This window comes from Leptonychotes weddellii, chromosome 1 (genome assembly GCF_054177405.1).
Source record: "Leptonychotes weddellii isolate Sample4059 chromosome 1, ASM5417740v2, whole genome shotgun sequence".
Lineage (NCBI taxonomy): Eukaryota > Metazoa > Chordata > Mammalia > Carnivora > Phocidae > Leptonychotes > Leptonychotes weddellii.
Window position 1 is genome coordinate 167,586,404 of NC_138369.1, and position 16,956 is coordinate 167,603,359.

At 37.0% G+C, this 16,956-nt stretch overlaps 1 protein-coding gene across 6 annotated transcripts in view; it reads left to right on the top strand.

The window, feature by feature from the left end:
* Nucleotides 1-16,956, top strand: part of LOC102742235 (multidrug resistance-associated protein 1-like) — a 90,921-nt gene that overhangs the window by 67,115 nt on the left and 6,850 nt on the right. For all 6 annotated transcript variants that reach the window (XR_014138724.1, XM_081798747.1, XM_081798770.1 and 3 more), the window contains 6 exons: nucleotides 5,198-5,352; nucleotides 7,285-7,440; nucleotides 10,290-10,489; nucleotides 11,651-11,777; nucleotides 13,302-13,403; nucleotides 15,835-15,978. Coding sequence is in view for 5 of the 6 variants with exons in the window: in XM_081798747.1 (XP_081654873.1) it covers nucleotides 5,198-5,352; nucleotides 7,285-7,440; nucleotides 10,290-10,489; nucleotides 11,651-11,777; nucleotides 13,302-13,403; nucleotides 15,835-15,978 (884 nt within the window). In the remaining variant the exon portion in view is untranslated. The remainder of the gene's footprint in view (nucleotides 1-5,197; nucleotides 5,353-7,284; nucleotides 7,441-10,289; nucleotides 10,490-11,650; nucleotides 11,778-13,301; nucleotides 13,404-15,834; nucleotides 15,979-16,956) is intronic.

Here is a 16,956-nt window from a genome sequence, read left to right on the forward strand (position 1 = left end):
TGAGCAGGGAGCCCGATGCGGGGCTTGATACCCAGGACCCTGGGCTCATGACCTGAGCCAAAGGCAGACGCTTAACGACTGAGCCACCCAGGTGCCCCAAGATTTCATTCTTTTTTATATGGCTGAGTAATATTCCAGTGTGTGTGTGTGTGTGTGTGTGTGTGTGTGTGTGTGTGCGCGCCACAACTTCTTTATCCATTCATCAGTGGATGGACATTTGGCTATTGTAAGTGATGGTGCTGTAAACAGTGGGGTGCATGTGTTGTATCCCTTCAAATTAGTATTTTGGTATTCTTTGGGTACGTACTTAATGCAATTGCTCTATCATAGGGTAGTTCTGTTTTTAACCTTTTGCTGTTTTCTGGAGTGGCTGCACCACTTTGCATTCCCACCAACAGTGAAACAAGATTTTTTTCTTGTTCTCCACATCCTTACCAACACCTGTTGTTTCTTGTATAGTTGATTTTAACCATTCTGACAGGTGTGAGGTGATATCTTATTGTAGTTTTCAATTGTATTTCCCTCATGATGAGTGATGTTGAGTATCTTTTCATATGTCTGTTGGCCATCTGTCTTCTTTGGAAAAATGTCTATTCGTGTCTTCTGCCCATTTTTAAATTGGATTATTTGTTTTTTGGGTGTTGAATTTTGTAAGTTCTTCATATAATTTGGATGCTAACCCTTTATCAGATATGCAATTTACAAATATCTTCTCCCATTCCATAGGTTGCCTTTTCATTTTGTTTATTGTTTCCTTCACTGTGAAGAGGCTTTTTATTTTGATGAAATCCCAATAGTTTATTTTTGCTTTTGTTTCCCTTGCCTCAGGGGACGTATCTAGTAAGAAGTTGCTATGGCTCATGTCAAAAAGGTTGCTGCCTATGTTCTCCTCTAGGATTTTTATGGCTTCAGGTCTCAAGTTTAGGTCTTTAATCTATTTAGAATTTATTTTTGTATATGGTGTAAGAAAGTGGCCCAGTTTCATTCTTTTGCATGTTGCTGTCCAGTTTTCCCAGCACCATTTGTTGAAGAGACTCTCTTATTTTTAATTAACTATCAGTAGATATAGGAGATATTTTGTAATGAGGCAACAGATTATGCAGTATAATCAAAAGGATTTTTTCCCGATTGGATCTTTGTGTAGAGTGGTCTTCAATCATTAAAATATGAATCTTCTCAGGGCACCTGGGTAGCTGTCGGTTAAACATCCGACTCATGATCTCAGCTCAGGTTTTGATCTCAAGGTCATGAGTTCAAGCCCCATGTTGGGTTCCACTCTGGGTGTGGAGCCTACTTTAAATGAATGAATGAATGAATGAATAAGAATCCTCTCTAATTTTTCTTTCATTTTTAATTTTTTTGCAAAATTAAAATTTTTCTGAAGACTTATTTATTACATGTAATTATAAGTTTTCTGTAAGTGGGTAAGCCTAAGAAATGAAAATGTGTAATTTCTGTTTTTTTCAGTAGACCACAGCTGCATCTTACAGAATTTGGTACAATGAAGAGCAGGCTGTATTCACTTACATCATCATAGCTCACAAAATAAAAAGGGCAGGAGTGCTTTAAAGCATAAGCAGCATTGTCTGTCACATGTTAATACCACAGGCCTACTATGAATAATATAGAAAGCTAACATTTAAAAAGAAACTAGAGTTCAAAGCACAGTGTTAGATCTATATTTTGTAACAATAATAAAAATTTTAACCTCATTTTCTAAACAAGAAATAGTTTTGAACATTTTCTTCCTAGGTCCCAGCTATTCTCCTTAGAATCTTTAGGACACTCTAAACATCCCCAATCTATTATCTTTTATGCCTCATTGTTAGGAACTTCCTTTCTCCAATCCAATGTGAAAAATATAGGCACCTTCTTTTCTTTTTTTTTAAGATTTTTATTTATTTATTTGTCAGAGAGAGAGAGAGCACAACAGGGGAAGCAGCAGAGGGAGAGGGAGAAGCAGGCTCCCCACTGAGCAGGGAGCCGGATGTGGAGCTCGATCCCAGGACCCTGGGATCATGACCTGAGCCGAAGGCAGACGCTTAACGACTGAGCCACCCAGGCGTCCCTAGGCACCTTATTTTCAAGGTGCAATGTTTAAAGACTATACTGCTGCTTCTAGTTTAAGATGAGTGAGTGGATCATCTACTTTACTTACCTCACAAAATTCCAGTGAGATGACAGTGAATAAATATAAAAGGAAAGACTTCAGAAGATTTCAGAGTGATAAATTTCTACATAAGCAATTAACCTGATAGTTGATCAAGGGTAGAAGAACCTGCAGCCAGAAATGGATAGGGGAGAAGCTATAACACAAGAGGGAGATGTTCATTTGGGCAGTGGAGAAACACTAAACTCATGGTCACAGGTAGAGAGTAGGATTGAGTTGCATGGAAATAATCAAAATAATTCACTAGACCATTGTTCTCCTGGCCCATCAGTCTCTCCTACAACACCCACCACCATCACCACCATCATGTTCACAGCAACTGGCATTGTAGCAATACAATGAAAACTAGAAAGCTGATGTCTAAAGAGGAAATTAGGGTTCCTAGTGTGTGTGGCCTACATAGAAGAAATCCTCCCTAAATGGCTTTTGGAAAAGCTCCAGTCTGGATCCCAATATTCAGACTCTCTGTGTCACATCTGTCCACTTATGTGGAATTTGAAGCAATCCCTTCCATTCAGAGGAAAAAAATCTTGGGGGAAATTAATGTGTGCAATAGCAGAAGGAAGCCACGCCAGATACCTCTATTAATTAACCATGTGTTTATCTCATATGTTAAACTGATAATGATGGATGGCCTTGCATTTTAATCAAACCAACAGTACAAATAAGAGCTAATAAATAAATCAATGGAGTCCAGAAATAAAATAATCCTATTTGAAATAGAAGCTTAAAATGTCAAATTAGTGTCTTCAGAGATTCAAAATATTATATCCACAAAGCAAGTGTGAAAATGTGCTGAAATAAGTTCAATCTTAGACAAACAATTCTCGAAACATTTAAGGAATTTAAAGAGATTGAACAGGGGTGCCTGGGTGGTTCAGTTGTTAAGCGTCTGCCTTCGGCTCAGGTCATGATCCCAGGGTCCTGGGATCGAGCCCCGCATCGGGCTCCCTGCTCGGCGGGAAGCCTGCTTCTCCCTCTCCCACTCCCCCTGCTTGTGCTCCTGCTCTCGCTATCTCTCTGTCAAATAAATAAATAAAAATTTTTAAAAAAATAAAATAAAGAGTTTGAACAACTGTGAGAAGATAAATTACAGGAAATTATTCCAGATGTATACCATCGAAAAGAGATGAAAAAATGATAAATAAGAAAATGAGAGGAACAATCCAGGAAGTTCAACATTCACATAAGTCTTTCAGTAAATGCAAGTGAAAATGATCAAATTCATAATACTTAACATTTCCCATAACTGAAGAATGCAAGTGTCTGATCTTGCAACCATTCCAGTTTAGAGTGGAAAGAAAGGGGGTTCCAAGAGAGTAGTTTATGTTGCAAAGAGAAGGGGGCTAAATAGGATGAAGGAAATAATAGAATATCTGATGAGTTGAAATATATTCAGAAGAGATTTGCTGACTATTGAAGTGTTTGGGAATAAATTAGTGCTTGTTGCATAGGAAACTAAGAATATGGAAAAGAGTGGTGAACTTCATGCATAATGTATGCTTAGTGGCAATATAAATATCGAATGTTTATTTGAGGAAAGAGGGTGACAACCTGTTTTTGAAAGGGGAAAAAGGAAGTTTGGGGGGAGTGAGGTAGGAAAAAAATAGAAAATATTTGAAGCTAACAAATCATTCAACAGCAGCATGTGTTATTATTTAAAATATAAAGGAATTAGCTGAAATAATTTAAGATGGTCAGGGTCAACTATCATTGTTTTGTTTTGTTTTACACATACTTACAAAGGAATAAGAATCATATTGGCAATACACTTTTGTTAGCAATTTTGTGTATTAGAGAACAATGGAGCAATTGTGTATCCCCTATGACTCAGAGCAAACTAGCTTAAGTAACATGGAAATTTATTGACTCCCCAACCTGAAAAGTCCAGGCATAGTCTTTGTACACACTCCATCCCTGTGCTCAGATGAAGTGTTCACTACTCTATTTATCAGCTCTGCTTGTTGTCCTCATTGGCTTAATTCTCAGGCTTCACATGGTGTTGGAAATGTTCTCTCGCAAAGAACTTCCTTCCATAGAAATCCATGAAGTTACTCTCCTTGAAACAGTTTGAGTCACATATCCATCTTTGACCAATCACTGTAACAAAGCATGTCTTCTTCCAGCCCTACAAGTTCTCCAGTTTGAGAACTTTTTGTCCTTTCATTTCTCCTCACACATGGATAGCTCTTTTATGAGCTTGTCTCTTTCTTACCATAGTTTGTCAAATGAGGGTAACAATAGTTATATTGTTATAGCATCAATAGGTGCTTATAACTATTTCCAATCTCTTCCACTACAGCTATATGTCTATTATTTGTATGTCTGCCTTTTCAGTTGTCGCAAGAACAGCCCTTCCACCAACCAAATCTCAGTAGCTTAATAGACCCAAATAAATAAATAAATAAATAAATAAATAAAATAATAAAAAATTTATTCCTTATTCTTGGGACCCAAGTTGAAGACGCAATCCATCCACCATTATAAATATTGGCAGGCACTGTACAAAGGTAATAAACTTTAGCAGTTCTGATACCAGCAATTAAGTGCTGTAACCGGGTATTACGTGTTGTTTCTCCTTCAACTTGTTCAGAACTCTTCATAAGGTCCCATAAATCACAAGGAGCCCAGAAAGAACAATTCTACCATGGACCTAGAAGCTAGGGGAACTATAATTATTTGGCTAGCAGCACCAGTGAATACCGTATTGCCCCATAGGACATCACAAAATTAATAGGTTGCTAGTATCTGGTGAACCTGGTTCTGTTATGTTTTGTGCATTTCTGTAGAATCTAAGCCCATGAATAAGGAGAGCCCTTCTTTGATGAGATGGCAACCCATCAGAGTGTATATTTATTATCAATGCACCATATACATCTATACTTAGTTTGGTCCACAATTACACATTGTTAAGTTTGCTCTTTGAGTTTTCCATTTAAAAAATCCTATGATAAGCAACTTTTTGTGAGTTAAGGTACAAAATTCCTTTAAGAGGTTAACATACCCCTGATAAGATTTTGTGTTTAGGTCTCTTTGTCTGCTCTGGAGCCTATATACTCACCAGAGGATCCCTGGCTGCATCTCGAACTTTGCATACTCAGCTATTGGATAATGTGCTACACCTCCCGCTCAGGTTTTTTGAAACGAATCCCATAGGTCAGATCATCAATCGGTTCACCAAGGTCAGTAAAGCCACACCTCATTGAATAGCATACCTAAAAATGGTGATCCATATTTAGTACCTTGTAATAGTATTTGTAAATATATATAAATATATATATGTATATCACCCTGAAAAGATGGGATTATGTTTCGTATAGATTTCCTTACTATTTTATTTACAATTCTTGGGACATTTATAGTTGATGTATAGCAGCACCACATCTTACACACATAATCAAAATAACCCTTGAAAATTGCTGAAAGGATCCAAAAAGCATATGTGCTCTGGTGTCTACGACTCCAATTCTTACATACATTTAGCTTGAGAATCGCTGGTTGGGGCTGAGAAAGTAAAGAAAATACAAGTCTATATGAAGATAACTGGATTTTAAGCATTCTGCTTTTAAGAAAACTGTGAGCTCACTTCTGGTGAATGGGGGATAGGTGGGGCTTCCCAGAGTGTCTCTGCTTACCTACAGAGTTTCCCTCCTGGTGTTTACTATCAAACACTTAAAATTGCACCGTCCAACAGAAATGTAATGCAAGCCACATAGGTAATTTTAAATTTTCTAGTAGCTGCAATAAAGAAGTAAAAAGAGACAGCTGGAAATAATTAATTATAGTAATATATTTTAACATAGAATGTCTGAAACATTTCAAACTCATTTAAACTTGTTTAAAATTATTAACTAAATATTTCATTCTTTTTTCTACACAGTCTGCAGAATCTGATTTGTATTATTTGCTTATGGCACATCTCAATTTGCAGTAGGCACATTTCAAGGGCTCAATAGACACATATTGCTAGTGGTTCCTGAATCAGATAGTACAAGCCCACAACTGTAAAATATGCCAATATATTTGTGTGTACATGTAAAAAATTTTTGGTGTGTGTATGGGGGGAAGTGAGGATAAAACATGAAAATCAAAGTGAAAGTACCTAGCGTAATAAATGTTTGGTGGAATATTAAATCTTGCCTCATCATACCAATGTACATGCTAGCTTTTCAAATGTATGGAAGAACTTGATCTTCAGCATTTTTATCTCTCAGTGGACATTTCTCTAGGACCCTACTGAATAACTGTCACTTTTGTACAGTAACATGTCAAATGCTTGGGTCTTAAACGGATGAGAATATGGGAAGGTTGTTCTAAAGACAGGCAGAAAACTTCATATGGATATGATGCTCTTATACTATTTGGTATATGAGATAATCAGAGAATTCCCAAAGCAAGACTGAGATTAATAAAATTCCATCTCCACTCTTTGTGTCAGTTTTGTCATGAACTGAGTAGTCGTTCATCTCTCTAGATTGGGTATCTTCCTACTCTCTGGAATTTCTTAGGTCATACCTTATGCCATAGATTTGACAACATAGATTTGATTAAGTTATATGTGAATTGATGCATGACCTTCCTATGATCTTCTTTCATTGTCCACTCCATCTTTCAGTTTCTAATATTGCAAATGAAAATTATTTTGTTTTCCTGCCTCTTAGAATCTTGACAGGATCCAGCTACCCAAAAGACCACTGAACATGTTCTCAGTGGATAAGAATGGCTCACTAGTATTTTACAGAGTAGTAGATAGTGGTAGGCCAATGCCCCTGAACACCCAACTACTGGGGTTTGGACTCTGTTTTTAAGCAGAGTCTGACATTAGTCATATAAACTAAGTGCTGTGTAGTTGTCATTGGGAAATGCAAATTGCTTGATCATGGTCATTTGTTACCAGAATGTGTTTTTAACTATTACAACTCACCACAGGGGAAAAATATACGAGGGTGGATTGGGGAGGGCAAAGACCATGTAGTTAGACTTATTTGATCATTAGATTGTCACATCTGGGTAATTTTTAAAAAAATGTTTACATTAAACAATATATTTGTTCTTTTCCTCATTTTAAATCATGAAAAGTTAAAAATAAAGTGACCTGATATCATTTTTTTCAGGACATGTTTATAATTGATACACGTTTCCATTACTATTTACGGACCTGGGTGAATTGCACATTGGATGTTATTGGAACAGTTTTGGTCATTGGGGGAGCTTTACCACTCTTCATTCTGGGGGTTATTCCCTTGGTGTTCCTCTATTTCACTATACAGGTAAGTACCTGGATTTTTATGTGTATTAATAACATAAGTTCACAGTCAAGGGTTCAAGTTCAGACCCACTTCAATGGCCCATTAGTTCACGTTCTCCAAAAAGCAGATTCCAAGAAAGGATTCCATATAGTAGAGAGTTCCCAGGGAATGCCTGTAAAAGATAAAGGAGAGGGAGCCAGCAGAAGGATGGGTGAGCTCTCAGACAGTGATGCAGGTCTGATTCTGGTAGGGGAGAGAAGAGGATTGGGTAGGAAAAATGTTGGATTACGGGACAGGTCCATGAAAGATTCATTGCATGAATGGGACGTCTACAAGCAGTGTCGCCCATTGCAATGTCCCACGTGTCCCTGAAATGGGCCTGCTTTGGCACCCCTGCCATACTCAGTCATTGGCTGGAAGCAACCTGTGGGAAACATGGCCTCCATGCTCATAGAGTAGTAGATCCAGAGGGGCAGTGGCTGGGCTGCCAGTCAGCTGTGCCGCCTGCCGCAGCAGAACTGAGTTGTGCATTTTTAAGGCCACCACAGAATCTATATGGTATTTACATTTTAGCAGACAGTGAATTTGCCTGTAAATCCAAAAGAGAAACCGGTAACGGCCTTTTTGTCCTGTTATCCCTAATATCAGCAAAGGATTCCTAGAAGAAGGAAACAGATCTCTCATGATACATATCTTTATATTCCAATTAAAATGTGGTCAGCCACATTCCAAGATTATGTCCCTGGGAGGCTACAGTGTAAAAGGAAATTTTTTAACACATATTTAATTTAAAAATGCAAGTATTTTGAGGCTCTTTACATAAAAGGATGCAGTTCTTGTAGTTCAATGCTTTCCCCAAACTAAAGTTTTAAAATTCATATTGGAGTTTAATCTGCCCAAACCAGAATGTTAATCATGTTCTCATTTCTACACGTATGCTATTATTATTCCTCCTACTTCCTATGTTTTCCCTATTCTCTCTGCCTGACTGGATCTTACTTACTTTCATTTCTGTGTGAAGTGTTCTCTACCAGAATAGTGCAAAGAGATCAGATTCATCCAGGTAATTATGGATTTATTATACAGGTAGTATTGTAAGCTATTTTTTTAGACTACAAATTGTCTCACCAATGAGACTGTAAGTCCTCCAGGGAAGACACTATGTCTTAGAGCTAAAAGAAAAAAATTTAGAATATGAGGGATGGTATTGAGAATCAATCGTATCTGCTTAAAAAAAAACTCTCCTATCACAAATGAAAATGTATGTGATAGTCTTGTGGTTGGTAAATTATAATAGGATGACCAGGAGTGGAAATGAGTCCAGAAACCATATCTTGTTAGGGGACACTGTATAGGATGAGCCCTGAATGGGAATTCAAGAGCCTCAAATTCTACTTCCCTGATTCCTATGCTTGACACATCATTTCCGTTTCCAGGCTTCCTTGCTTTCCCCTATAAAAGACGAGATTTGCTTTATATCAGTGCTACTCAAAGGATGGGCCCTGGACCTATGGACCATACCCCAGACGTATTGAATCAGAGTCTCTAGTTGAACCTCTTTTTTAAAAAATCACATTTTACAACGTGTGTGTGTGTGTGTGTGTGTGTATTGTTATTGTTGTTGTTGTTAATCACATCCTAATAAAACTGGGAGGAAATAAAGAATCTATCAGGGTGAGGCCCAGAGTCAAAATTTCTTTATGATATTAAGTCCCCTTGAAGTCCCAGAATGCCACAATCCTCTGTGTTCTCCAGGGTACTTGCACAGAGCAGAGTCAACTGCAGGTTGACATGTAGTTTCACATGGGTTTTTGCTCAGCTTGTTCATTTTTACCAAAATGAAGACATTTTAAAATCAGGGATTTTATGTAAAACTCCAGATCCAAAGATTTTCTTGAAAAGATTGCAAGATGTGGAAACTCTTGATTTTCATTTCCAGTTTGTAGCAATTATCTGGGGCTATGAATGATGGCCCAGTTAACTCAGGGCATGCTCCCTCCAGCTCTCCAGTCTCCACTCATCCCAACTAGTCTCAACCAAGCTAGAGGAGAACTAGCCAATTGTATTGATGGCTGCACTGGTGGGTTTTTTTTTTTTGTCAACAAAATAAATAAATAAATAAATTTTTCCTCATGATTATATTTAGGTACAAAAATACTATTGTTTGTACACTTGGTTGACTTCCTTCATTTAATGCGTTAACTCCCTAGTCACATTTCCAACCTGTGACATAGAGCTTCTTCCATAGTAGGTACTCAATAATGGTTGTATGAAAGGATTATCGAAGTGGAGCTTTGCCCAATTCTGTTCTAGTTATGCTGTCCAGAATTTGGGCTTTTTACTGTTCCAAGCGTGTATTCATTTCTTAAGGCTCCTGTATGTAACAAATTTGGTAGCTTAAAACAACAGAAATTTTATTCTTTCACATTTCTGGAGGCTAACAGTTCAAAATCAAGGTATAGGCAGGATTGGTTCTTTCTGGAGCCTTTGAGGGAACATTGGTTTCATGCTTCTCTCCTAACTTCTGGTGGCTGTCAGCAATCCTTGGCATTTTCCTTGGCTTATGCACATATTACTCCAGTCTCATCTTCACATGGCTTTCTCCCTGTGTCTTTGTCTTCTCTTTTTCTGTCTCCTACAAGGACACTCAGCATTGGCTTCAGGCCCACCCTAAATCCAGGATGATCTCATCTAGAGATCCTTAATGACATCTGCAAAGATTCCATTTCCACATAAGGCCACATTCACAGGTACTGGAGTGAAAGCTTGAACTTCACTTCTTGGGGTCACTTAAATGTCTTGCCATTTTCACACCATTGAAGCAATTTCTGCTACATCTTTCCAACTGCCTCTTTCTGTCTTTGGGTTAGAGATACTATGTGGCGAGTTCTCGGCAGATTCGACGGTTGGCAGGAGCATCTCGCTCTCCTATCATTTCACACTTTAGTGAGACTTTATCAGGGGTGTCCACTATCCGGGCATTTGGACATGAACAGAGGTTCATCCAGCAAAACAAAGAGGTGGTGAATGAGAACCTGGTCTGTTTCTACAATAATGTAATTTCAAACAGGTAAGTCATATCAGTATACCTAGTTCAAGACCAGTCTCTTTTTAGATGTCTTGTGCACTAACTTTTAAAGGGAAAGAGTGTTTTGTAATGGCATTTTATCAAATTATTTAAAAAAAGAAGAAAACCTTAAATGTTTCTAATATTTAATATACATTTAAGTTAAAGTGCATCTGTTTATATTCAAATAAAAAGTACATGCTACTTTACATGAAAATAAGGTCCCAAGTTTTTTTTCTTTAAAGATTTATTTATTGAGGCACCTGGGTGGCTCAGTTGGTTGATCCCAGGGTCTGGGGATCAAGTCCTGCACAGGGCTTCCCCTCTTCTTTGGGGGGGCCAGCTTCTCCCTCTCCCTCTGCCTGCCACTCCCCCCTGCTTGTGCTCTCTCTGTCAAATAAATAAATAAAATCTTTAAAAAAAATTAAAAAATAAAGATTTATTTATTTGAGAGAGAGCGATAAAGAGAATGAGTGGGGAGAGGGGCAGAAGGAGGGAATCTTTAAGCAGACTCCCCGCTGAGCATGGAGCCTGATGCGGGGCTTGATCCCGTGACCCATGAGATCATGACCTGAGCCAAAGCCAACAGTTGGATGCTTAACCCGCTGAGCCACCCAGATGCCCCAGGTCCCAACTTTTTGAGGGTTATATAGGATGCTATTAGAATTACTAATAATATGACTCTATGTTATATTTTGTATTTGTAGAATATATTTTATTTACATACAATAATTTATATTTTAAATTTGAGGTTATCATTTCACATAAAGGAGAAAAATGAAATATTAAATGGTAGCTGGACATGTTTTAACTTTTGGAGACTAATTTTATCATGTAAAAAAGGGTATGTAATTGGAAAGGTGATCGATTTTCCAATAGGATTTTAAAATATGATGCATCATTTTAGCTGGTGTTCTTTTTTGATTTTTAATTCTGATTAAGTTTTAAAAGCAAAGTTCTGCAAAAGTAAAGTGTGTTTTTATGTAGAGGGAATCCTTTAATCTATCATCACTGCAACGATCCTATTTTGATTGAGTTCTAAGTAAGTGAGGAAAAAAAGGAAGCAGCTATTGATGTTTACATTTTCATTTCCCAGAGGAGAGTTCATACTAAGTGCATCAAAACTTTTGCATCTCAGCTGAGGAGTGTCTTCCATTATCACAGGTGGCTGTCTGTTAGACTTGAATTCCTTGGCAACATAATGGTATTCTTTGCTGCACTGCTTACTGTGCTGGCTGGCAATTCTATAGATTCAGCAATAGTTGGTTTGTCCATATCCTATGCCCTAAATGTAAGTAATAATGATTTTGTGGTATATGATATGTTTATAATCCAGTTAATTAAACTCTCTTCTCCTTTGCCTGTCTGAATTTTATATGGTATTAACTAAGTAATGAGAGACAAATCAGGATTGCCCTGGAGGCTCATTTCTTCCTCTGTTGCTACTAGCAGGAAGCTGGCTCAGCAGTTCTAAGTGAGCTCACAGAAACAACAGGCTGAGTGCTAGAAGACTCAGAAACTCCTGGGGTTGCATAGTTACCTAGAAGTTTCCTGTTCTCCTATCCTTATAAATTTATAGAATGTAGCAGTGGTAGGGCCTCTCTCCACCGTGGCCTGTCCTTCCAGTTTGCCCAGCCTAACCAAGGAGATGATGCAAACTGGGGAGAATATAGGCTCTGGTGGTTCTTTGCTTGTAAGTTTGTCCCTAATAAGCCCTATTTTATATTACACTGGAAAGCACTAGTGTATCAGTGTGTTCATGACCTCTTTGTAAAATAGAATATTCCTTAAACTACTAAATATACTTACACATTATTTAGAAGATAAGTCTAGATGAGTTGAGTGCCTACCCTTCATCTCTTATCCAAAATGCTTAAGGCCAGTTGCATTTCAGAATTCAGAACTTAGGCTTGTAGGAAGGAAATATGATACACATACCATAGTCAATGTTTGGGGCAGAACCCCATAATCAAACTACTTGTTCTGCAGTGAAATACGTGCATGTTTACCCTAAGTAGGTTAAATAAAGACTTTAAAGAACCCCAATCAGTTCTCAAGTCAGGTTGGCCATCAAATGATTTGGCACCAAACTTGAGAAAAAACTGAATTGGCAGAGTTTTTTGACTTTTAGAATTAGGCTTGAATTACAATCTGTATTTGTGGGTATGGTGAGAAGAAAGTAGAGTTAAAAAAAAAAAAAAGGAAAAGAAAAAGAAAAAGAGGAGACAGTAGTGGTCAAAACTTAGGAGAATCCTCCTTCCGATAATGAGGAATGCCAAAAGTAATATTGTGCACAACTTTTTTCTCACTTGGGGTGTACATTTCTTTCTTTCTTTTTAGATTTTATTTATTTATTTGAGTGAGAGAGAAAGCACAAGAGGGGGGGAGGGTCAGAGGGAGAAGCAGACTCCCTGCTGAGCAGGGAGCCCGATACGGGACTCGATCCTGGGACTCCAGGATCGTGACCTGAGCCTAAGACAGACCCTTAACTGACTGAGCCACCCAGGCACCCCGGGGTGTACATTTCTTGAAGCAGATCCCATCAATATTGGTATTCATCATTCCTTGCACCAAGCAGGGACTCCTTCAACATATGTTGAACTATATCTATTCTGCCAAAAAACAATTATTTATGATATGTATGAGTTTAATATACTTAAACACTTGTGTGTTTATGCTTACTTCTAAAGTTGTTGAATAATCAGAAGAGATAAAGCATATGAAAACCATGAAAAGTGAAACTTTACAAAGTATTACTAATATTATGTAAAAGACTAAAGAACCACTCATGAAGGTTGGGTTTTTTTTCCTCCAGATTACTCAATCTCTGAATTTTTGGGTGAGGAAAGCTTGTGAAATTGAAACCAATGCAGTTTCCATTGAAAGAGTTTGTGAATATGAAAATATGGATAAAGAGGTAAGCACTCCTAAATAACCAATAAATAGATGCAAGATTAAGATATTTTAATGCGGGCGCCTGGGTGGCTCAGATGGTTAAGCGTCTGCCTTCGGCTCAGGTCATGATCCCAGCGTCCTGGGATCGAGTCCCGCATCGGGCTCCCTGCTCCTTGGGAGCCTGCTTCTCCCTCTGCCTCTCTCTCTGTCTCTCATGAATAAATAAATAAAATCTTAAAAAAAAAAAAAAGATATTTTAATGCACCTTAAATTGACATTAAAAAAAAATAAATCTTAAAACCTGCTTTTCCAAATTCATGTTGTAATATTCAGCATTTCAATGAAATTAAAACCCAATCTACTGTTAAATACACCATTATTTTATAGATCACTAAAATAGAAAAAATATCAGAGTTAAATAAATTGCAATAGTACATAAATTGGAAGATATGTTGTATTGTAAAGATTAAATATGATTACCTGTTTTTAGAAGGCACAATGATTTGTCCTCTACCAATGTAGAGTAAAATATGCAACCTAAGATTATAACTTCGTGAGGATTTTACATTGTGAAAAGTGTCTTAGTATAGTCATTTCATAATTGAAGTCTGTGCAATTTTTAAATTAACTACATCTTTATTATTTATACTTTCTGTTCCATTTACTCATCATTAACGTCTCTATGGATAGAAAGGAGGAGGAGAATAAATCAGTCTGTTTTGTTCCCTTTAATTAATTATAATTTAGAAAGGAGAAGGATTAGACTATTGGCAGAGTATAATATTTGAGTTATCTTCATATTTTACTAATCTGGGTTACTTCTGCCTCCCAGTTCCATGAATTAACAAGGCAAATGTTAAAGTTGACTTGACTTTCTTTATCTTCTTCAATCCACCTATAAAGGTATCTGAATCATGAAATGTTCCTCTTTTGCTTATGACTCTCAGGAAGAGGTGTCCCTCCTTCAAATAGAAACCTGAGTTTCCACTTATATTTTTGGTAATATCTGTTCATGTCTTCTGTCAGACTTTGCTCCATTAACCACTTCCTTTAATTTCTACATCTCAGGACCCTGACCCCCTTGCCTATAAATAGGCTAAAATATTATCTACATCCTCCAACTCCTACTTAAATTTGGAATCTTCTCCTAGATTCTTCCCCAGGTCTTACCTTCCTTTTTCACACAAATTTCACGGAAGATTAATCTACCTTCACAACCTCCAATTATCAGTATTCATTTTGCTCAGTCTGTTGCCATGTGGTGACCACTATATAACTTTATTGTTTTCTGTATCTTCTAATTTTTTGTATATATACTTTTGTATATAAACTTTTTGTTTATGTACATACAAATTTTTAATATATATTCTTTTCATATTGAAAAAACAATAAAATGTGTAAAGCACATACACCCACACATTTTTTTTTTAAATCATCTTTATGTAATTTGATGCAGGTATGACAAATACTGTTACAAAAACTCTTGATGTGGAAGAAGTAAATTGTTCATATAATTCTGTTTACCCTTCTGTAACCCCATTTCTCTGCACCTTTTTACAGAAGAATTTTCTGGAATAGCCTATATGTCTCTCATTCTATTTTGGACTCTCTCCAAACAGGCTTTAAATCCCACCACTCCACTGAACCTGCCCTTGTCAAGATCACCAGTGGTCTCCTGTTAGTCCTCACTTGACCTGATCCATCCTCTGACACTGGTGATCACTCCCTCTGATGAAAACACTTCACCTCGCTGCCCAGACACCACACTCTTTTGCCTCCTGTTCCTCCAACATCCCAGGCAGGCCCCTGTCTCAGGACCTCAGCACGTATAGTTAGTTAGTCGTCTGCCTGGAAAGCGCTTCAACCCATATCCACGTGGCTTGTTCCCATATCATGTCCAGCCAAGACTTCCCTATCCACCCTATGTAAAATTACACCACCACCACTAACCTTGCCTATCTCCCATCCTCTGAAGCTTTATCACTGTCTAACATTCTACATATGCTGTGTGGTTCCTTCTGTCTCTCTCTGGCATCCTGTATGCTCTGTAAGGGCAAGAATTTGTATCTGTTTTGCTCAATGATAAATCTCCATCAACTAAAGCACTGACTAGCATAGTAAATACTCAATATTTGGGCAATGAATGAATGACAAACTGTCCCCCATCTCAGCTAAAATTTCAAACAGGTTACCTTCAGCAACTTTGTAGAGTTTTAGAAGATTCTTCTTAATAACTGTATAGGAGATGGGAAGCCTTGTTACCTTCAAAAACTTATTTCTAAGCTTTTCTTTAACTAGATGAGAAGTTTTATGTTGGTAATATTTAAAACTATTTTCAGGAGATCATAATATCCATGAATGTTTTCTATCACTTTTGTTTATATGCATGATAATTACTTTTTGGAGGAAAAGGTATTTTTTTTGTGGTTATTATAATATTTCTTTGTTTCAAGGCACCCTGGATAATGTCTAAAAGACCTCCATCACAATGGCCCGATAAAGGGATAGTGGAATTTATTAATTATCAGGCTCGATACCGAGATGATCTTGGTTTAGCATTACAAGATATCACTTTCCAGACTCATGGTGAAGAAAAGGTACCATATATATTTCAGAAGTTTCATTTTCCCTTTTATCTGAATTCATTCATTGTTAAGGTCAAACTATGATATGGTATTGAATATAAGATGGTCTTTGTTCAAATTTCATATAAAAGTAATAAACTCATGTGGTTGGTATATACAGAATAAGTTTTTCCTCTTTAAAAAAAGGTATTTTTAAATTGTGCATACTATATTATGAAACATAATCTTAGCGTACTTTGTTTTTTCAGCTTTATTCAGTTATAATTAACAAGTAAATATTGTATATATTTAAAGTGTACAACATGATGGTTTGATATATATAGTGAAATGATACCACGATCAGATTAACACATCCATCACCTCACATAGTTACAAGGTTTTTTGTTTTTGTTTTGTTTTGATTTTTTTTGGATGTGGTAGGAACACCTAAGATCTACTATCTCAGCAAATTTCAAGTATACAATACAGTACTATTAACTATAGTCACCTCACTATACTTTAGATTGCCAGAACACATTCTTCTTATTCATCTGAAAGTTCATGCCCTTTGACCAACATCTTCCCATTCTCCCCACCCCTCAGTCTCTGGTAACCACCATTTACTCTGTGGTACTATGAGTTTCACTTTTTTAGATTCCAAATATAAGGAAGATAGTACAGTATTTGTCTTTCTCCATCTGGCTTATTCCACTTAGCATAATGTCCACCAGGTTCATTTATGTTGCCACAAATGGCTGGATTTCCATCCTTTTTATGGCTGAATTATTCCAGTATATATGTGTGTGTGTGTGTGTGTGTGTATGTGTATATATATATATATACACACACATTTTCATTATCCGTTCTATGGACAGACACTTCGGTTGTTTCCATATCCTGGCTATTGGGAATATGAACATGGGAGTGCAGATTTCTCTTCGAGATACTAATTTAATTTCCTTTGGATATATACCTAGTAGTAGTATACGTTATTTTTACTTCCTTTATTAA